General features: G+C 42.5%; 1 protein-coding gene across 1 annotated transcript in view; it reads right to left on the bottom strand.

Annotated features, from left to right (window-relative positions):
- bmp6 (bone morphogenetic protein 6) overlaps positions 1–22646 on the bottom strand; it is an 80338-nt gene that overhangs the window by 1136 nt on the left and 56556 nt on the right. Inside the window, exons 3-5 of the mRNA XM_079576435.1 lie at positions 21770–21918; positions 21459–21656; positions 1269–1345 (exon numbers count right to left, since the gene is read on the bottom strand). Coding sequence (XP_079432561.1) covers positions 1269–1345; positions 21459–21656; positions 21770–21918 — 424 coding nt within the window. The remainder of the gene's footprint in view (positions 1–1268; positions 1346–21458; positions 21657–21769; positions 21919–22646) is intronic.

The raw sequence follows: 22646 nt of genomic DNA, 5'->3' as shown, positions 1-22646 counted from the left end.
TCTCAACAAAGTCAAATACGTACAAATATGTATATTTTTTTCTACATAAAAAGTTGCATAATGCACCTTTAATTTAAGGATATGGCTTCATTGACAGATTTTTGGTACTCAAGGTTTGTTTATTGGTTGTTTTCAGGTTATAGAATGTGATGATGTCACAACCCAGTGGGGGCAGGAGCCAGTTTTGGCAGCAAGGTCTAAAAAGAAAATGTATGAAAAAAAAAAGATCATTGATATCAGTCACTGGGTCCACGATCTCTCTGTACAAGACCAAAAACTTCCTCAAAAACAAAATCATTTTACCTCTATATAATATTATAGGCCTTTAGAACGCTGTGATCTCACCTGAAACCCAGCAATTTTGATCAATTCTAAAAATGTGCAGAATGTAGGGTGTGAGTGTTGGCAGTCTCACTTCCGTCAGTCTTCCCGAGGGCTGCTGTGGCTACAATAGTAAAGCGTGTCCAAAAAGCACTATAAAAAACGCTTTTTTATTCCTGTACGCACTAAAGTGAGTGAGCATCATGTTATTCGCAGATAAAAATGACAAAACGCTTTAGTGCTACTATACAATCGCAAATGCATTCCTCATTATCACCATTATTGTCACCGACCGTACTTTCTTGCCAATTGTTTCGAAAACTCGGCGACGACTACTGCGAGTGAGTGGGTTGAGTTTATTATTGTGGCTGTTGTGGATAAATATAGCTTTGACCCCACGTCTGAGGACAGATCGCTGCTGAAACTCTTCAGTCTGTGGAATCACTCAAGGAGGCAATTCTTCTCTCCTCTCTCCTTCCTTCCTTCCTTCCTTCCTTCCTCGCTCCCTGTGTCCTAACGTTTCACTTTGACAAATTCCCTGCGAGTTTAATCCTTAAGTGCTTCAGTGCTTTGCTCCTGTCTGTAGTCTGCTCTTTCCTGTGTGCACCTGTGCGTCTCTGTACTGGCAGCCTTCCTCTAGATGTCAGTGCTGCTGTGTTAGATGACTACAGTAGTGTCTCCAATAGCTGAACAGTCAGCCCCGCAGCACCATTAACAGGTACTTTTTTAGTACCTGCTCAGCCTTGGTTCTAAGTTCTCATTCAGATCTAGTTTAGCCATAAAATCTTGGTTTTAGATATGGTTCAGTCCTGATTATTACATGGTTTAGTCTGGATTTAGTCTTTGCCTAGTTCTGGGAATAACTGGGAGCCTATTTTGTTGGGAATAACTGGGAGCCTATTTTGTTGTGGTAGTTAAATGAAAAAACAATGAAACTTTATTTTTACCTGCCATCCCAGCTCTCGAAAGCTGACATAGAGCTCATGTCTCCTGCAGGCCGTCTTCTGGTCACTACTATTGTAATCTGCAAGACAATGAATTCATTATTAGTGACATACAGACAACAAAAGCACTGGAATAAAGCATCACTCATAAACATATCCACAAAAAGTCCAACTCAAGAAGAAGAAAAAAAAACTCTACTCAAATTGCATGGATGTCCAGGAGCCTTATTGACTCTGAAAACCTTTGGAGCGACCAGCTGCGTCCCATATATTTCACAGGGTGGGGACAGTGTGCACCCGTCCCAAAACCCCCATCACAGACGGGTCACTGTGCAGCCGAACGTGCTCCTCATTCATTTGCCTCCTAATGCATCTGAACTCGTGCCTAATTGTATTCAGCAGCATACAGGCAATGACATACTGTGTTTACTTGCGGCTGTCCTCCCCCTTTTTTAGTTTTTTTTCTTCTTCTTTAAAGCAGTTCAGTGGCGGGACAGCTCTAGAGACTGTCCCAGGTAGGAGCTCGTAGCCATGGAGGTCATTGCTGGCATTGGGGCGCGCAGTGAAGTCAAGCAAAGTGGCTCAACATTTCCACTGCTGCGCCGGCTTTCTCGCACGCGTGGAGGATTTTTATTGTTTTGATTATTTTCTCCGTCACAAACCTCCCATAGTGAGATAATTAGAGGGAAAGACGGAGCCATTTTGTAACACAAAAGCAAACCTTGGTGTCTTGGTGGCCCGGGCCGAAAGCTCTGCAAATCTGAGCCCGCAGGCATTTCAGTTGACTCGGTCCTCGGTCTGCAAAGTTTCACACTGCAGGGCTAATTATAAAAGCGTTAACCAACTGTTTGGGCCTCGAACTGTTTAGCGGTTAGCAGCATATATAGTTTTTGCGCCGTATGTCATTACGCCGACAATATGGGCTCCCAACTCCACATTTAGCCCAAAAGAGGAGCTTGTAAAGGGCTTGTAACTTTGGCCAAACAAAGTTAAACCAATGCTACTTCAGCGGCTGCGGACACGGGAAGACGTTTACGTTTTTCGGTAGTTCAGTTCTGTTCAAAAGACTTTTTAATGAATGCAGTGATCATGGATTATAGAAAATATTTTGTTAATCCGTGAGTTTGCAATTGTGTTACAAAATCTGCATCTTTTTCAGCCTTTATTTGTATAGTTTGCTGTCAACATAGGAAATAAAGTGGTTTGAAAAAAGCAGTGGTTCTTTCAAGTTCAAGTTGATGCTGGTTTCTTTTCTTGACAAAACCCTTTGTATTTATCCATGCTTGGGGAGGTAGGTGCTCATAAGCTTTTTGCTTCAGCCCACTCCTTCTGAGTAGAACATATACTGCTCAAATAAACAAAGAAATTAAACTAATGCTTGGGGCCAGCACAGAGTTGAACATGGACACAAACCGACAGTGGCTACGTTTACATGGAGACCAAAGATCTGATCCTAGTCTGATTTCTGGAGTTCTCAGGTTATTGAAGAGACATGTAAACAACATAATCTGATATATATTATCTGATAAAGTTGTAATCGGATTTGTTTCTGATCATTCACACTTGTGTATTCACTTACCAGGGAAATAAAAAAGGCCAAACTAAAGTCACAAAGATTAAAAGATATAGTAAAAAGACAAACACATCAGATCTGATTATTGGGTTATCTGATCACTCTAGTTGTCTGATTTTTTTTTTCTTTTAAATCGGGGCGACAGTGGTGCAGATAGAAGAGCGGGTCGTCTTGTGATCAAATCCCGCAGGTGCACACTGTGGTTGTGTCCTTGGGCAAGACACTTCACCCACTTTTCCTCCAGTGTCTGCATACACTGGTGTGTGAATGAGAGAGTGATCGGGTGAGTGGTTCCTTGATGTAAAGTGCCTTGAGTGCCCAAAGCAGGTAGAAAGGCGCTATATAAATGTGGCCATTTATGTAAACGTAGCCACTGACTTGTGACAGCTTAATACAGTGACATCATCATTTTGTTCCAGGTGCTCTCCCTGTTGAAAGCAGCTTTTTACTGTAACTAGAAAAGGCCATGTAGAAGTGTAATGCTCTCTCTACCACTACAGTCACTTCAATGATCAAACCTAAACTTAAAATACTGCATTGCATTTGTATTTTGCCCCTGTAGAGAAATCTGTCTATTTGACCCCTCCTTGAACCTAGCGGCACAAGGAAAACTGCCAAGTGACAAGTCCGAGTCCCGCCCAAGGAGTCGAACCCAGGACCTTCTTGCAGAGAGGTGCCACAGCCAGTCGAATCAAGTGGAGTGCGTGCGTGTAAACTTTCTCACTTTTGCATAAATCATACATCATCTGTTGATTTGCATCTGCAGTCGTCTTTAATTTCTCCAAATTGAAGACATTGAGTCAGACGGCAGACAGGGATTTGTCACTCAGTCAGGGCCACCACCCAGTCACTCCGCAGCAGCCATGTTTAGTCAGCTGGATCTGAAGTCCGCACATTTCCAGCCCCGTGTACACAGTCACTGACGATTGGCTTTTTACATCTCCGTTACGCAGTTTTGTGTTTCCTCCATGACACTACTCGAGGTATGTTTTTGCACGATATGTCTCCTTTAAGCTTCTATCACTTGCAACCAACGTCACACAGGCGGCGCATGCACTCCCACAGACCGGCTTGATGTTTATGTATTCCGAAAGCCAAACTTCTTCTTAGCTCCTTGTTAAAGCGCAGACTTATAATTTGGGGCTTGACGCTGCTCGTTGCAATGAGGTTTCATCATCAAATCAAATTTCACTCCGAGCAGACGCGGTGACGGGGGCCGGCTGCCGAGACCGGTGTGTTTTGGCTGGACTATTCTCAAATGGGACACATGACAGAGAGGGGGGGGTGGGCGAGGGGGTTTTCTGGAGCTGTCACCGAGTGTGAGTAAATTAGACAGAGCAGTGAGTGAAAGACAGAAACGAGCCACTGACACTTTTGGTCTCAACTTCGGTCCAGTGCTAAAATGTGCAAGTGTTTCGCAGTGAAAACAAATCTGTTAGTCTGAGCTGCAACTGTGCAGAACTGAAGGAAATATAACAAGTGCTCATTGTGTGTCGGACTTCAAATAAGTGCTACCATTCTGAAATCTTTTCTTACCCTTTTCCGTATTGTAAGTTCATTGTTATTATGTAGATTGCATGGATACAGAAGTCAAATAGTGAACTCTGCTTTTATGGCATTTATTAAGTGGTGCACCTAAAGCAGAAAAAGAGTGCTAACCCCTACACCACCACTGCCACCGGCCGTCACTAACAAAACTCACTACTATTCTCTCACTCCGCTCGTGCTTCACAGTTCGAAAGTCCCAGGTTCGATTCCCACCTGGACGGGGCCTTTCTGTGTGGAGTTTGCATGTTCTCCCTGTGTCTGTGTAGGTTTCCTCCGGGTACTCCGGTTTCCTCTACCACTAAAAACATGTATAATAGGCCAAGATGAATAAGTGTGTTTGAGAGTGTGCATGGGGGACGACGGATGGAAATTAGCCCAAAGCGACAGTCCGGTGAGTCGTATTTACATGCATGAGACCCATGTATGTTCACTGTCCCAACCAAATAAAAAGAAGAAAAATATATATATTTAACAAAAAAGTGGCAAAACTCAACAAAAAAGAGGCAAAAATGTAACAAAAAAGTGTCAAACATTACAAAAAAGAGGCAAAAATGTAGCAAAAATGGGCAAAAATTGAGCAAAAATTGGGCAAAAATGTAACAAAAAAGAGGCAAAAATGTAACAAAAATGGGCAAAAATGGAGCAAAAATTGGGCAAAAATGTAACAAAAAAGGGGCAAAAATGTAACAAAAAAGAGGCAAAAATGTAACAAAAAAGGGGCAAAAATTAACACAAAAGTGTCAAACATTACAAAAAAGAGGCAAAAATGTAACAAAAAATGGGCAAAAAAGTGGCAAAAATGTAACAAAAAAGGGACAAAAATTAACACAAAAGTGGCAAAAACTCAACAAAAAATGTGGCAACAATGTAACAAAAACGCAATACAAAAAAGCCACACAAAAGTAACAAAAACGTGGCAAAAATTGTGATGAAAAGAACGTGGACAAAATGATGTCAGCACGGCAACAACACAAGGAAAAAGATCAGTTTCAATCAGTTTTGTAGGTCTTAGCTTTCAAATGAGGCGTGACACTGGCCTATTAGGCTGTGGTGACTTTAAGGATTTGGGTAAAGCCGAACTGGAGGAAATGCGTTTATTAATGTTTATTCTCAAAAAAAATACATCTAGGACTAAAACTTGTACTCCTGTGTGACTTGTGTTTAAAATATCAAACGAATAAATAAATAAAGTCCGGTCAAAGGTCAGTGGTAACCTCGGATACGGTCAGGTGTTTCCCGCGGTTGTGCCCTCTTCCTGTCTGATAGGAAGGGCACGTCATGGATGTGTTTAATGTGGAAATACAGTGTTTATGCGTGCGGCTCTCATGAATACCCGGTTATGTGCGCCTCCGAGCTAGAGTTGCTTCTTTTGGGATTCGCTTGATGAATTTGATGCTGACCTTTGGTAATGTGAAAACAGGGTGTCCCTTTTCCATAAGATTTACAGTAGCCGCGGCCACGACAGCGAGCGGTGTGTAAGCGATGGAGGAGAGGAAACTCCGACTGAAAGAACAAAGCTGACCTGATGTGAACTGGAGCCAGGGAGGAAAGCGGAGCGGATTCTGTAGATTAGCTACGAAAACGACACACACTGGCTTTAGTTTACAAGCGCTGGACTAAAGCACCCACTAATTAATGTATCAAAATGATGTATTTACTGGGAAATACAGTAAATTAAAGTTACCCAAAGATGAGCGAGATTATAATGTGTTTCAGGTCTTTTCCCTGTGATCAAACACAGGTACATGCCGCTACTTTCCCCACCCATCCTCCTTATTTACAGGTGACTTGAACCTCTTACAGAGCGTATATTTTCCAGTTCAGCTTTACCCAAATCTAAAGGCTTCTTGACTGGATAGTTTACAGCCTATAGGCCAGTGTCACACCCAATGGCCACTGGTTGCACTGCTTTGAGACCACGACGCTAGGGGCCGACATTGCTGCAGTTCCCCCATATTTGGATGGCAAAACAAGCTAGTTTTCCATTAGAAAGCATTGCACTTTTCTAAACAGCTGTAAAGCCTGGTGCCTATTTTTGAAAAACTTTCTACAGCTAGATATTGCTCCTGTGATAACGCTGGGTTAGGTACAGTTAAAAAAAAGGATCAGGCGGGTTTTCATGAGAAACATTTTAGAAATCTCGTATGCTAATGAGGGCCGGACTTTGATTGACAGGACGTTAGCATTAGAGCTAATGGCGCGGGCCGAGTCTACAGTGAAGATCCCGCCCTCATGCCCTTTTTCCTTTTTAGGAAGATGGACCGTCAACGGTTGGGTATGAGGAGTCTGTGAGTCCGCCATGATTTCCCCGTCGAACGTGGTTGTTACGGTAAACGGGGAGGAGTGAGCAGAAGCTGTCTATTGATTCTACAGTCTATAGCCACACATTCATTTGAAAGCTAAGACCTACAAAACTGATCGTAACTTTTATGTAGCGTTTATGTCACATTTTTCTAAGCGTATTTGTTGTGTTTTCATCTCTTTCTTGTCACGTTTTTTATTGTATTATGTTTTCATCCTCATTTTCGTCACTATTTTGTCGCTTTTTTCCAAGAAGCTTGAAGATTTCAGTAATGCTAAACGGGACAAAATGTGCTTGGTTTACAATCCTTGTTACTCACAGACAAAGCAGATATTTAAAGACAATTAAATATGTGCTGTGCATGTTTAAAACTGTGAAATTATTACCAACAATTACCATATTGCCCATGCTATGCGTTCACAATCATTTAATTTAAGTTCATTCATGGACTGTTCATCTATTCCTGCTGTTTATACTGTAAACGTTAAAGCCACTGCCCAGTTTTCAATACCTCATCAAGTGCGTGGATAATTGTAATTTAACAACTTCCAAGTGACAGTCACGACTTTCCAAAGTCCACACTAATGCGCCCTCACTTTACACATTGTCCGGTGAGCGCTGCAAACCTCCTATTAATCTCTTGGAGGTGATTTTCCACACGGCCGTCGGTCTGCGGGGCTTATTTAGGAGGAATAACTCTGATATTTACTGTGGGCTTTCATTGAGCGAAAAGGCTCAGATTTGTGGTGCCCGTAAACCACATCTCCCCTTCCTGCCTGTAAAAGTTTAATACTGCTACCACTGAGCCCCATCACGCTGCCATTCACTGCTGTTTCCTTCAATTTCACATCGAGACAGAGGAGGGGGCGGCGGGTTTGATGGCAAATTAATTGGGGGGTAAATTTGTGATAATGTATTGTATGTATGAGTATTGCTGAGTGTGCGCTTGTCACTTTAACGAAACACACACAAAACCTGCAGCTTTTCCCACGTTTCGCATTTACTCCACGAGCTTTTACTCTGGTGGCCTCAATACCCCAGCCTCGCTCTGTTCAAGAAACACAGGAAAACGCAGCTCCACTGAACTATAAACTACGACTGATCCTCGCGCTGATACTAACTCCTAACACTGCGCCTCATTCATGCGAGCCTCTTGAACCACTTTCCCAGCACCTACAGGAGGAAAAGGCTGTAAATTACACGTAAACTGCTCAATCCAGAAATGCATAAATCAAGAGGGGGAGTGGGGGAGTGAAGGCAGCGTGTTGTGTTCAGGGTACATGACCTTTAGTTCAACCTTGAAAAGTACAAATTGATACAAAATGCTGCAGCCCGGGTCGACGCGAAAACAGAAACGCCGTGTTACTCCCTCAAAGAATAGATTGTGGAACTCATCTGATGGTTCTGAAGGCTCTTAGATCTACGTGACCTCCTCAATTCAAGCCAGGACAACAAAAATAAAACTGTAAAACGTAATATACTGTAGATAATGTCAGGCAAGAAGAAGAATGATATAAACCTCTGAACCCCCACCTGAACCGAGTACATTTTCTGCAGTTCTTCTTTACCCAACTCTAAAAGCTTCTTGAAAAAGGTGTCAAAATAGCGCCGAAAACGTGACAAAATGTGATGGAAAAAAGTGATGAAAATGTGATGATAAAGGGATGAAAAAGGGACAGAAAAAGTGATGAAAAAGTGATGAAAATGCAACAAAAACATGACAAAATGTGTTGGGAAAAGTGACAAAGATGTGACAAAAGAGTGACGAAAATGCAACAAAAGAGCAACAGATAAGTGCTGAAGAAGTGACAAAAAAGTGTGATGAAAAAGCCACACAAAAAAGTGACAAAAAGTGCTGAAAACGTGGCAAAAATGTGACGAAAACGCAAATTAACAATGGAACAATGGAAAAAGTGACGACAATAGGGCAACAATGCAAGGAGAATGATCCGAGTCATTTTGAAGATTTGGGTAAAGCTGCCCCATGGAACCGCCACCTCAACAGACCCGGTTAGAACCATGGATGGATGGATGGATGGATGGATGGATGGATGGATGGATGGATGGATGGATGGATGGATGGATGGATGGATGGATGGTTGGATGAATGGATGGATGGATGGATGGATGGATGGATGGATGGATGGATGGATGGATGGATGGATGGATGGATGGATGGATGGATGGATGGATGGATGGATGGGTATAGCTGAACTGGTTAAGGGGTTAAGAGGTTAAATACACTATTAATATTTTTTTTCCATTTTGAAGTCAAAACCCACTGATCTAGATCTGACTCTGGTCTGTTGGTGGTTCCCGGAGTACGGACTGAATAAGGAGAAGCCTCATTTTCTTTGAAGACTTCACAATTATGGAACGTTCTAAAAAATCTTGACCTTGAAATGGCCTTCATTATAACTCTTTTTTACATGTAGGAAGCCTTTGTGGAGCTACTGGGGACGGGCAGGACTGTATAGCTTTGTAATGCAGGAAATACTGATCGAAGAAACAATGATTAAACAGGATTATGTAAACATAAATGGGTTGAAGCTAAACACTACGTCGGGTGTATGTTTTTGACAAGTGAAGAATGCTGTAACGTGGGTTGAAACCTGAAATAAGAAGAAGCTGCTCGAGTACAGATGTGGTCCACTCACTCAGTCTAGGTCAGCCCCAAAGCCATGACGACAGGAAAGAAAAATGTCACCCGTGTTTTGCCTGGTCCCTCCTCTGAGCCTACACACCACTACTGAAGTTTATCTTTCTTCCTGTCTTTCATCACAGCGCTTATTAAGCCCCGCACCATGTCCAATTACCGTGAGGGTAAACAAAAGGGGGCCGGGCGGGACAGCACCCACCAGAAGAATGACAAGATGAAACAACACAGCTGGCTTAGCGCTGTGTTATTATGATTCTTGAAGCGATACTGTTAGCGCGCTCAGGCCTTTAGCTGCGCGGCTAATGACTGGCTACGTCTAATTACAGGACGGGTGTGCTGTCCCGGGACGGTAGTTAACTTCCCCCGCAGTCGAAGCCCAACCCGAACAGTGTTACCTCTGTGGCCTCCTTCAACCACAGTTTACCACTGAAGGTGTTGCATTGTTCCTTTGGCAACATGGAAACCACCTTTTCTACCAGTGACACAGCAGGCAGTGTCTGAAGGAGAGGAACGTGCCCTAAATATGAAAGTGCAGGTTTAATGAGCTCCACTTTGATTTACTCATAACTTTGAACTCTGAATAAATTAAAATAAAAAAACACAAGCGACTGTGTAGGCTCTGAGACGCTAAAATAGATTTTTCCATCAAAAAGACGGGTTGTAATAGCCTTTTAGCCCTCACTTTAACCAAGCACCTTTTCTGCAGTTCAGCTTTACTTAAATCTTAAAGGTTATATATAAAAGGTATATAGTATATAGGCCAGTGTACCGCCTACAAAACATTATTGGTTGCTTTTTTGTCACGTTTTTATTGCTTTTTAAAAAAATGTTAATTGTTTTTTTGTTGCTATTTTTATTTCTAGATTTTTTTGTTTTGTTTTTCTCCTTTTTTTGTCATTTTTCTATTGTTTTTTTTTTATATTTTTTCGCTTTTTTGTAATTTTTTTGTCACTTTTTTGTAATTTTGTTTTTTGTACATTTTTTGTTGCTTTTTTTCAACAACAAAAAATATTTTTTGTCACTTTCTTGTAATTTTTTTGTCGCTTTTTTGGAATTTTTACATTATTATTTTTTTTTTTCTTTTTTGTCATTTTTTCCTTTTTTTGTCATTTTTTGTTGCTTTATTTTTTATTTTATTTTTTTGTCGCTTTTTTGTCTCATTTTAGCTCCATTCATCCTTGTTCACGTCTCGTTTTTGTCACTGTCTGTTTTGACACTTTTTTCAAGAAGCTTTTAAATTTGGGTAAAGTCGAACGGGAGAAAAGGTGCTCAGTTCAGATGAAGGTTAAGTAAATCTGTACTGGGTTCTGACATTTCGCCTTTGTCAAACACTGATGGACAAAGTATTTGACAAAGTAGAAGTAAATCATGAAGTTACCCAGCGTCTGACATGTTGTGTTTGTTGGATTACAGCAACAATACAACAGATAATGAACAAGGTCCAACATGTCCAAACAACTCAATCAATCAACTTTTATGTTTTTTAATCTACCTCAATAATAACACTGTCAAGAACACATCATTCCACGACTTGTATCTCTCTCCTGCCCACCTTTATGAGTGTGTCATAATAAGAGCAGATGATTTGTCTTCCCCAAATAAGATTCCCGTAAGCCACTCAAGACACAACACAAATCCTGGCCGGTGACTAATCGTGACTATTTGGAGCTGAGCGAAAAACAAAGATGATTTATTAGAAACATAATCATGTCATTATCTTTTTGTCTAAATGTTGCAGAAATGAATTTGGCTAAATCTGTCTGCGAGTCATCTGGAAGACATTTAATATCACATGTTGTCCTCTCAAAGTATGAAAATGAGAAAATAACAAGGCCCAAGCCCTCACGGGGAACACAAGAGGGGAGATCATGTTTTCTAGTTAGGAGCATTATGTATCTGCGCTTGGGGAGAGTTGGGATAAGGCAATTTATAATGACTAAGCAAATCTGTATCCTTTCAGCACATTGTAGCTAAACATTCCTGTTGCAACCTTCACCATTTGTCTAGGTTTGAGAGCGGCACAAATAAGAATTCTCACTTTAAAGTGATGTTTCAGGATTTTTGACACAGGGCCTCATTTCCTATAGTTATCCAGAGTGTTGTTGATTTTTGTAGATTTTTTTTGTTTTTTGTAATTCATGCAGTTATTATATTTGAAGAGTTAAGTGGCGCTAGGCTATAGTGCTAGGCTAGTGGATGTCTATGGTATCAGCTAGCCTGCATTAAAAACAGTGTGACCCACTCCACAGTGCACCTGAGGCAAATCACTTATAACGCCAGACTAACCATATAAATGTCTGTGTCGATAGAATCGCTTTGACCATTTTGCATTTAAAATACCTTATATTTGAGCAGCATCAGCTTCGTGGTTGTTTAAGTTCCGCAGCGGCGGAGTGATCTGCTAGAAAATAGTCCCTCAAAATGCGATCATTCATGTGATGCAAGGTCAGTTGTATTCCAAAAAATATTCTATCGACATTTATATGGTTAGTCTGCCGTTATGTGATTTGCCTCAGGTGCACTGTGGAGTGTGTCAGACTGTTTTTAATGCAGGCTAGCTGATACCATAGACATGCACTAGCCTAGCACTAGCCTAGCGCCACGTAACTCTTCAAATATAAGAACTACATGAATTACAAAAATAAATATCTCCAGAAATCAACAACACTCTGGACAACTAGGAAATGAGGCCCTATGTCAAAAATCCTGAAATATCCCTTTAAGAGGTCACTACTTCTTCTCGGAGTTCAAACTTCACTGTGATCTGTCACATTGCACTAAAATGTAGCCAAAACGTTACAAAAACTGAACGAAGACTCGACAAAAATGTGTCAAAAAACCCTACAAAAAGCTAACGAAAACAACAAAATCGATTAAAACAAAACAAAGAAGAAGATTAGATGAGTTTTGTAGGTCTTAGCTTTCAAATGACGTGCTAGGCTTTGAGCTCCAGTCAAGAAGCTTTGCGACTTGAGTAAAGCCGAACTGGAGAAAATGTGCTCGGTTAAGATCAATTAAACCGAGATTGTTTTCTCATTTAAAGATGGTACTTGTTTTTGTTCTTTTTCTTTGGAGCATATTTAAGATGCTATTTTGCTTTTATCACACCATCGTTGATTTGCTGGCATGGCGTTTACTGAAAATGGTGGCTTGTATTTTCTATTCCGCCCAGTCAAGCCACAATATCCTTATAAGAGCAGTCCTTACTCATCAAGTTTCCCATAAATGCATATAACTGCAGATTAATATGCCACAAAAAGCACTGAATCACAAAAGGATGATCTCTCAAATTCTCTTCCAGTTGGGAGATTATCACAGGGCCAGATCACGGTTCGACTTGACATTGACATAGTGCCGTCCCCTTGGTGGTCGTGTGTAATTACAGATGGAATATACGGTTAGGGAAAAGGGTTTTTAAAAGTTTTATACTTCCTACAGGTTTTCATTCGAGCCTATTTTTGGAAGGAGGCTCTCCGTGCAAGTGGAAGCGCACATATTGCAACCTTCTGCTCTCAGATCTCGTGTTTTTTTTTATTACTGAAGCTGTGGTAGCCCTCACAGTTTGCGGGACAAGCTTTACATTTCTCCCCACGAGCGCTCCCACAGGACGGAGCCCATCCATCCTGTCCTCTCCTCGCTGTCCCAGGACGAGTGGTGCCGTATTGAAACCATATGCCCTCCTGAATTCCTCCAGGATCCTCCCCGCTCATCCCGGCGGTGGGGTGCGGGCCGCGGACAGTCGGCTGTCGCTGGGGGGGGGCCTCCCTGCTTCCTGTGTCAGATCTAAATATTTACACTCCTCGCTGTCCCGAGTGGCGAGGCGGAGAGGGCTTGATGTTTCGGGTTATGTAAAGTCCAATGCTGCATTTTTAACAGATTGTCCTTTGAGCGGGGAACGGTCTGAGATATGTATTAGACACAAACAGCCTACTTTACTGTGTGAAGCAAACATATCTGGGTCCGCACCTTCAATCCTCCACATCAAACGTAGTGTGCAATGATTTGCAAATGAATTAAAGCAGAACTAAGTAACTCATGCCCCTAGAGGCCATATGTGCCACTGCAGGTGTCGTAGCATGTTACGTTTTTTTACTTATTTATTGTCCGTGTGAGTAAATACTACGCTGACAGAAAAGACAAAGGGAGAGAGGGAGATAGATACAGACGGCATAGCGTCATAGAAGGGGGCATATGAGGGGGGGGGAATTTAATCTTCTGGGAAACACAGTTTTTCACACTTTTTAATTTTCTAGTGAAATATTAACTTATTTATCACTTACAATTAATGTAAAGTCTAAATCGGGTCCATATGGATGTTTATTCACAGCAGATTGTTCAGTAGAAGCAAAAAAACGGAAGTCGTAGGTAGCGCTAGCTAGCGTTAGCATTGGCATGATGTTAACACGTAGCATCATGTTAGCATTCCCCGTTATTTATATAATTATGGGCTGTTGAACCACTTTGCTCCTCCCCATGTCTTTGTATCTTTATTTAGTAGAAAACTATGTTCATAATTCAGCATTTGTTAAAGTAGTTTTTAAATAATGAGAGAAAGTTAACATTTTTCTCCAAATTGTAATTGGATGTACATTGTTCTGCTGGGGGACTTCAACGCCCACGTGGGTAACAACAGTGAGACCTGGGAGGGAGTGATTGGGAGGAACGGCCTCCCCGATCTGAACCCGAGTGGTGTTCTGTTATTGGACTTCTGTGCTAGCCACGGTTTGTCCATAACGAACACCATGTTCGAGCACAAGGGTGTCCATAAGTGCACGTGGCACCAGGACACCCTAGGCAGGAGGTCGATGATCGACTTTGTAGTTGTGTCGTCTGACCTCCGGCCGCGTGTCTCGGACACTCGGGTGAAGAGAGGGGCTGAGCTGTCAACTGATCACCACCTGGTGGTGAGCTGGATCCGCTGGCAGGGGAGGAAGCCGGTCAGACCTGGCAGGCCCAAGCGTGTTGTGAGGGTCTGCTGGGAACGTCTGGTGGATCCCTCTGTCAGTGGGGTCTTCAACTCCCACCTCCGGAAGAGCTTCACCCAGATTCCGGGGGAGGCGGGGGACATGGAGTCCGAGTGGACTCTGTTCTCCTCCTCCATTGTCGATGTGGCTGCTCGTAGTTGTGGCCGTAAGGTCTCTGGTGCCTGTCGCGGCGGCAATCCCCGAACCCGGTGGTGGCGCCCGGAAGTAAGGGATGCCGTCAAGCTGAAGAAGGAGTCCTACCTGGCCTTGTTGGCTTGTGGGACTCCTGAGGCAGCTGAGAGGTACCGGCAGGCCAAGCGTGCTGCGGCTCGTGCGGTCGCAGAGGCTAAAACTCGGGTCTGGGAGGAGTTCGGAGAAGCCATGGAGGAGGACTATCGGTCGGCCTCGAAGAGGCAAGGCAAGGCAAGGCAAGGCAAGTTTATTTGTAGAGCACAATTCATACACAAGGCAATTCAAAGTGCTTCACAGTTGAAAACAAATAGAATCAATAAAAACATCAACATAAAATTTATCAATTACAGTAAAAGGCGAGAGTGCAGATAAAATACTTTCAGTCATATGCATTGGTAAAAAGAACTGTTTTCAGCCTGGATTTGAACATTGTCAGAGTTGAGGCCTGTCTCACATCCTCGTGAAGACTGTTCCAGATTTTAGCTGCATGAAACTGAAACGCAGCCTCACCGTGTTTATTATTGACTCTGGGAACCACCAGGAGGCCCCTCCCTGAAGTTCTCAGGGCCCGAGATGGTTCATACGGCTCTAACATGTCAGAGATGTACTTTGGAGCTAAACCATGAAAAGACTTGTACACGAGCAGAGCTGTTTTAAAGTCTATTCTCTGAGTGACAGGAAGCCAGTGCAGAGACCGGAGCACTGGACTAATATGGTCATATTTCCTGGTTCTTGTCAGGACTCGAGCAGCAGCGTTCTGGATGTACTGTAGCTGTCTGATAGCTCGTTTAGAGAGGCCAGTGAGTAGGCCGTTACAGTAGTCTAACCTGCTGGAGACAAATGCATGGATAAGTCTCTCTAAGTCTGGAAGAGATTCTGGCAAACCATCCGGCGCCTCAGGAGGACACTGTTTACAGTGCGGGTGGGGGGCTGCTGACCTCGACTGGGGATGTCGTTGGGCGGTGGAAGGAGTACTTCGAGGACCTCCTCAATCCCGTCGTCACGTCTTCCGATGGGGAAGCTGAGGCTGGGGACTCGGAGGTGGGCTCGCCCATCACCGGGGCTGAAGTCACCGAGGTGGTGAGAAAGCTCCTCGGTGGCAAGGCTCCGGGGGTGGATGAGATTCGCCCTGAGTACCTTAAGTGGTGCTAGCCCGCAGTTAGCTTTGCCCGTTAGCCTGTTAGCTTCTTCTTTGTGATATCATTAGTGTGTATTGTGCCCCCGACCCACAGTCAGGAAAGTTGCAATTGTGGTTTTCTGGCCAGAGACACCAGGGGGAGATGAAAGACCCCCCAATCATCCCATTAACACTTGTATTAGCCCCAGAGGGACCACAGAAAAGATTTATTAAGGTAAACAAGTTACTTAGTTCTTCGAAGAGGCTAGATGCAAGTTGGTCATTTTATGCTCACTACTGCCACCTCAGGTCTTACACATAACTGCAGGTTCTATATAAAGCTCCTGCATGACGGCAATTCGGACCCGAAGTAACAATTTCTTAAGTGACAGTGCAGGATTTTAGAGGCAGTTGTGGCGAACAGGTCTGCGCTCATTCTACACATTAGGACATGGCTGAAACATGTAGGGGGATGAAATTACTTAGTTTTAACATTTTTAAACGCCATATAGTCCCTTTAAGGTTAGATTTTTACAACAGATCCCCAAAATCTGACAAGAAAGAATAAAGCAATAAATAATCAACTAAGCCCTAAGATTTTTGGTTTTGGCGTGTAGGATTCATGGGACAGGGCAGTGGCAGCGTTAAACGGGGGTGAAGAGTGGTAAGAGCCGGATGCCCTTCCTGATGCGATCCTTTTCATTCAGTTTCGGAAACATCGGCCTCTATATCTCACAATCGGTATTCTTTGTTACTCATTTAATATCTCTGGCAGCTAAATGAACACCAGGTTTCCAATCCAAAGGCTGTAGAGTTTTTTACTCAATGAAAAAAAAAAAGGTCTGAGGCAGCTTTGGGAAAACAAGAATGGCATTAATAACGGTAAAGCCGGTCCACATTGCGAGCACATGTTGAGCGCCTTATCCCACTGATTCAGCCTCAGAGCCCTGCGCCTTCAAAACATCTTCACATAGGGCCCGAAAACATCTTCGACGGTCTCTGGCCAAAGGTGACAGCTGGGTGAAAACTCGCTCATCCAAAAGTGAACATGTGGTACAGTCAAACCGTCCCGCTGCATAACAAATGACGAGGCTTTGTTCTCTTGTTATGTCAGCCTTTCATCTAACGCAATTACTGAGAAGAAGCCCCGCGGGATTCCGACTTGCAACCTCTTGTGCTAACGTCATCACCGTGAAGCCGACTGAGAAACACGGGGAATGCTCTGGAAAAACACAGAATTTAGCCAACAGTGTTATTATTCAATTAACGGTCTCATTACTAACTAAACCCAATTACTTAAGATAATACAATATTTGCTGTCAGAATGTGACGTTTGATTCTCCTAATCCAATCGTCAGAAAGCCTTTATTTCTCTGGAGGGTAATGAATAAATGATCCATCTGTTTTAAATTCAATGCAAATGTGGTATTTTCTAAGAGTTTGAATATCAATGCACCCGCCCCAAGAAATTGTTTCCTCTGCTTGGAACTGGCACAGACTTAGCTTTGTGAGACAAAATTGATGAAAAATTGGTGAGAATGTTCCCACTCTTTCAGAAAAAACCTTTAGCTGCAACTACTGTACGTTCACTATGATCCTAATTGAATATTCAAGGGAATTTTGCTTTTTTTTAACCTCTTAACCCCGCCTGTTCGGACCTTTGCCCAAATCTAAAAGCTACTTACAGCCTACAGGAAGAGACCCGCAAAACTGATCTCAACAGATTTTTTTCCTTGCACTGTTGCCGTGTTGTTGCCACTTTTTTGTGGATTTTTTTTGTCATGTTTTGGTCATGTTTTTGTTGAGTTTTCATCTTCCTTGTCATCTCGTTTCTGTCACTTTTTAGTTGCTCTTTTGTGGCTTTTTTGTAGCGTGTTCATCTTCGTTTTCATCTTGCTTTTGTGGCTTTTTTAACGCTTTTTTCAAGAAGCTTTTATTTGAGTAATGCCAAACCAGAGAAAATCTGCTAGGTTAATAAGGCGGGTGTTAATAAAATGTCTATTATTTGAATGCACAAAACTCCAGACCCAATAATGCTCAGGATAAATGCATTTCATCAACCTTAGAACCAATAGTTATGAGCTTGTAGTGGGGCTGAGGTCAACTTTAAATGAAAATAAAAATAATATTCTAAACATTACAACGGGGGGGAAATATCATTATCCGGGATCTGACACCTGGTCTATAGTATATGTGTCTAACAGGCTTTTCTGAAACACACATTTATGCCAAACTTGGTGTTTTTTCTTGAACTGTTACCTCATGTTATACCACTTGAGATCCATAAATGTAAAACAGTATTGTGCAAAACATCATCATAAAATGCCTATGTAAATCACATTTAATTGTAGCCAGCAGGACAACCCAGACTTGTATTAAATATTTTGCACACTTTGCAGATGCTAAAGCTATTGCGGAGACAAGCTGAAGGTAAATGTCTCTCCGGGTGTCAGCCAAGTCTATCCATTCACGGCTGTTTGTCACGCTGGCACCGGAGGAGCCTGAAAGTGGCGGCTCTGCCCTGTGTTTCTGCGCCAGCTTTGGCTCGCGCCTCGTGGCGACTGAGACGTTTCAAGAGCAGTTAGCGGCACGGTGGCAGCGGGTGCTAATGCAGTCAGTCCCTGGAGCTGTCACAGGAGGAGCTGAGTTCACTCTGGGCAGGTCGTTCATCACGGGCCGGGGCGCAGACAGGGAGCAGGTGTGCGGATTTAAGGCTACTGGACGAGTGCAGAACAGGCTAATGGAGGTTTGAATGATGAGTGAACTTTCCAAGAAGAAAAAGAAGAAGAAGAAGTAGAAGGTGATTATCTTATCATCTTATCATCAAAGGGATATTTCAGGATTTTTGACATTGGACCTCATTTCCTAGTTTTCAGTGTTTTTATTATTCATGCAGTCCTTATATTTGAAAAGTTTAGTGGCGCTAGGCTAGTGCTAGGCTAGTGCATGTCTATGGTAACTAGTAGCCTGCATTAAAAAACAGTCTGACCCAAGCACAGTGCACCTGAGGCAAATCACTTACAACATAAGACTACCGATATAAATGACTGTGTTGACTGAATAATTTTTGAAATATAACCATTTTTGCATTAAAAAGAACTTATATTTGAGCAGCATAAGCTTCCTGGTTTTAAGAGTGAGTAGGAGTGATCTGCTAGGTTATCGGATCTACAGTAGTTTGTTTACCTGCGGCCGGCATTACTATACGCGGAATTTACAAAGGAGCTTTCTACAAATCAGATATGGCAACGTTTGGAGGGCTACCCATGATTTTGAAGAAGTTTTTAATGCAGGCTACTAGTTACCATAGACATGCACTAGCCTAGCACCACTAAACTCTTAAAATATAAGGAAGGCATGAATAAAAAAATATATATATATATCTCCAGAAATCAACAACACTCTGGATAACTAGGAAATGAGGCCCTATGTCAAAAAAAATCTGAAATATCCCTTTAATATCTATGTGTATCTCTAACTTTTTACTACTAGCACATACCTATCCTATCTTATCCAACTTTACAGAGAAAAAAGTAAACCAGGTCTATATAATGGGGTCACTACAGAACAAAACTTGGCATGAATCAAGTCAAAAATGGGGCGAAACTGGGTCTAAGTCATGACTAATGTAGTACTAAAAAGTATTTAAACGGAAGGAGACAAAAACACAAGAAAAATAAATTAAACAAAAGCAAGAACTACGGAGGAGCCAAAGTGGTCCGTGTACCACCAGTCCAAATCAAGCAGGTATGTGTTGTAGTACAAGTAATGAGTGAGCAAAAAACACATGGATGCCGAGTATATTTGAGTACCTTTTTATGTAATTTTAATTTGGGTGTATCATTTGTTTTTGGTATATCTGACTCAACAGATCCCAAGCTTGGGAAAAACAACAGTGCTACGTCTGGAAAGGAATACAAGACGGATTTGATATAATCTTACTAAATGTTATATGAGGACGCTGATAATTTGCTGAGACAGAAGAAAGAATGATATAAACCTTATTAAAGCTATTCATAACCTCCGCTGTATTACTAGCTGACATTTCGACTGGCCTGTGGCTGTTGTGTCTGTCACATTAGCCGGTCTTCCTGCATATCACAGCTCGGTTTATGTGGGATTTATACTGTAAAGTTCGCACAAAGGAGCCTCACAGGAGCGAGCACTGGCCGGCCTGTCAGTAAACCCGCAGCAGGTGAAAGGTGAAGGGATTAGAGCTTGATTTAATTTGGAAGGGGCTCATAACATCCATCTTAGACCTCATTACATCATCTGTGCAGCGGGACGAGGAGCGGACAGGACTGATGAGGAGGAGGTCAGCTGTCAGGGCCCATTTGGAGACGGGATCTTTACATGTTTGATATCCCCAAGTGTAGAGAATCTGCTATTTAGAATTTAAACATATGCTGTTTCCCTACAGAGTACAATGGACCCATGCCCAAGCACACTGAAACTTTGAAGTAAACATAAGGGAAAAGAGCAGGGACATTAAAGAGGATCGCGGCTTGCTTGTTAGCTCTCAGTTGTCCATGGACTGCTTTTTACAACCTTCGTTACCGTTATGTCTTACAGAAAAGGATTTCATTAAAAAATCACTTCATTCTAGTCACCTGTTTAAGCCACAATGGTGAAAAAAACCATTGCTGCAACACTAACTGTGCTTTTGCTGTTTATCAAAACAAAGAAGAACAAGAGCTTTATTTATATAGCGCCATTCACAGACATGGTCACAAAGCGCTTTACATGAGACAATTTTACATTCACTCCACACTCGTTCTCCCTCTTGTCGTCGTCATCGGCAAACACTGTGCCAACCACCAGAAACACGACACACATCAGCTTCATGTCTTCACGTTTTCTTTTCAAATCAACGATAAAGTCTTGAATTTTACTTCTTCACAAAGAAGGCCTCGTTGTAGCCTAAAGCACGAACCGCCTCGATGTTTGATATGTTCCTTCCTTATTCTTCAATGAAATGAAGCTGTGTTTGTAGCTGCCTTGTCACATTAGCTTTAGTTTCCCCTGGGGGAGACTGACAGAAGCCCTGGAAGTAACTAAGTAACTAAATGCAATTACATTGACCATATTTACCTCATAATTGAGAAACAACAAATCTCAAAAGGTCATTCTTAAAGGGACTATACAGAGTTTAAAATGTCAAAACTAAGTATTTTCCTCCCCCTACATGTTCCAGCAATGCCTTAATGTGTAGAATGAGCCCAGACCTGTTCACCACAACTGCCTCTAAAATCCTGCACTGTCACTCAAAAAGATGTCACTTATAGAAACTGCAGCTACACGTAAGACCTGAGGTGGCAGTAGTGAGCATAAAATGACCAACTTGCATCTAGTCTCTAGGAGAATATTTAAGTAAATTGAATGGCAAACAGACTGAATGTATTAGAAACATTATAAAGTATTGATTTTCAGAAGCATTATTCAAACCAGTTTTCTCCAATATACAAATCTATTAATACAGTATAATCATATTCTTTGATTATGCAGCTACACAACCAGATGCCCCAAGTAAATCCATCTGCTAAACTTGTCTTGGACAGTTTAGTTTCTCTTCTTGGACATGTCAAATAATGTGGTTCAAGGGAGTATTTTTTCATTGTCAGACATTTCCTGCTTATTACAGCTTGTGCTTTATCCAAACGAAAAGATTAAAAGAATAATGCGCAAGGAATCTGGAGATTTTTATCTGTGGTGTCCTGATTAGAGGAGGTTATTGCCGCAGTCATATCCAATTTCTCAAAGAATAAAAACGACACATGCTGCCAATTCACTGTCTCGGAGCAGTTCTTAAAAAGGACAGTGTAATTTCTCGTGTCTGACCTGCTGGTGCCGGCCCTCTGTGCGCGTCCTGGGGCTGTGTGGACCGGTTGCGGTTTTGTTGCCGTCGCTTGCCGCCAGTGGATCGAGTTGATCTGATGTGCACTTCACTCACTTTGAAAAACGCCACCAGAAACGGCTGCTTCTCCACGGCGCCATCGCGACCCACAAGCCCCGCCTCCTTCGAGCTGATGCTTTGACCTGAGAGTGAATGTCAAAGAGACCTTAAATTAAGACATCTGTCATATGGTTTTTTTTTAAATGCTCAGTATGAACAGGGCTTGGATCTTAAAAGGCCGAAGGAAGTGACTCACCACTGCTGGTCTCTATGCTGATCTGCAGGCCCAGGTTGTGCGCCGGGCTCATGACCCACAGGTTACTGGTGGCCGTGATGTCAAACTCCAGCCAGCCCTCCTCCGCCGCCCACAGCCTCCGGGACTCGAGCAGGAACAGGTCTGCCTCCCTACAGCGACAAGAAACACACTTTCAATGAACTACAACGGAAATGAAGCAGGACCTACACTCATTTTCTCTCCAAACTATTCGTAACACATTTGTTCACACACATTTGACCTTGTAGTGACCCAGCTGCTGTATGAGTGGTCAGCATGGCGCCTTTACTTTCAATCATGGTGGTCTCTACAACGCTCCAGGGTCAGTTGTTTTGTAGGTTTTTAGGTGAGAGGGTCCGTCAGCAGTGAAAACCTTCCATACAATTGATCCTGGAGCGTCCCAGAAACCACTGTGGTCAAAAGTAAAGACGCCATGCTGACCCCTCATATTGCTGGGTTGCAGGTGACATCACAGCATTCTAAAGGCCTATACTATTATATAGAAGAAAAATGATTTTGTTTTTGAGGAAAATATTGGTCTTGTACAGAGAGATCATGGCCCCAGTGATTTATATTATTTTTTCTAATTCATACATTTTCTTTTTAGCTACGACTTGTGAAAATGTAAAGCTGTTAATAGGAAAAACTGTCTCCTGCCCCCCTCTGGGTCCGGTGACATCAGCCTATTCTAGAACCTGCAACCCACCAATAGCCACTGGTCAAATACGCACAAATATTAACTTTTTTGTTGCAGAATGCACCTTTAATGTTAGACAGAGATTATCAGCATGCAAACTTGGTGGATCTGGGACCCACTATCACCAACTCCCAAAGTGTCCTTGGGCAAGACACGTGTGCA

The sequence above is a fragment of the Gobius niger genome, assembly GCF_951799975.1.
Source record: "Gobius niger genome assembly, chromosome: 18".
Taxonomy (NCBI): domain Eukaryota; kingdom Metazoa; phylum Chordata; class Actinopteri; order Gobiiformes; family Gobiidae; genus Gobius; species Gobius niger.
The sequence above is the reverse complement of the archived record's forward strand: the minus strand, read 5'-3'. Positions and strand labels throughout refer to the sequence as shown.